The 514-nt window shown below is 63.4% G+C and overlaps 1 protein-coding gene across 3 annotated transcripts in view; it reads left to right on the top strand.

Moving 5' to 3' along the window:
- Positions 1–514, top strand: part of PI4KB (phosphatidylinositol 4-kinase beta) — a 12,552-nt gene that overhangs the window by 7,612 nt on the left and 4,426 nt on the right. For all 3 annotated transcript variants that reach the window (XM_042020289.1, XM_042020287.1, XM_042020288.1), the window contains one exon: positions 198–425. In XM_042020289.1, coding sequence (XP_041876223.1) covers positions 198–425 — 228 coding nt within the window. The remainder of the gene's footprint in view (positions 1–197; positions 426–514) is intronic.

The raw sequence follows: 514 nt of genomic DNA, 5'->3' as shown, positions 1-514 counted from the left end.
CCAGCCCTTTCCCAACCTTTTCCCAGCCCTTTCCCAACCCTTTCCCAGCCCTTTTCCAGGTGCTCCGGGATGGGAAGAGGGAAGAGCAGGAAAAGGGAAGGGCAGGAATTCGCTCCCACTAAAAAACCAACGGCATCACCTCCACTTCTCCTCCTTCTTTTCCCAACCTTTTCGCTTCCCGTGGCGGCCTTTTCCAGCCAGTCCGGCTGGCTCCGGAGCGGGAGTTCATCAAGTCGCTGATGGCCATTGGGAAGCGCCTGGCCACGCTGCCCACCAAGGAGCAGAAGACGCAGCGCCTCATCTCGGAGCTCTCCCTGCTCAACCACAAGCTGCCGGCGCGCGCCTGGCTGCCCACGGCCGCCTTCGAGCACCACGTGGTGCGCGTGCCGCACTCGCAGGCCGTGGTGCTCAACTCCAAGGACAAGGTGCCGCAGGGCGGGACTGGGAACGGTGGGAGGGAGCTGGGCTGGGGATTTCTGGGAGTGGGAATGGTGGGAGACTCCTGGAGGTGGGG

Source organism: Corvus kubaryi, unplaced genomic scaffold (genome assembly GCF_017639235.1).
Source record: "Corvus kubaryi isolate FWS band 111438036 unplaced genomic scaffold, C.kubaryi_AGA036_p1.0 36938, whole genome shotgun sequence".
Taxonomy (NCBI): Eukaryota; Metazoa; Chordata; class Aves; order Passeriformes; family Corvidae; genus Corvus; species Corvus kubaryi.
This window is presented reverse-complemented; position numbering and strand designations above follow the sequence as displayed.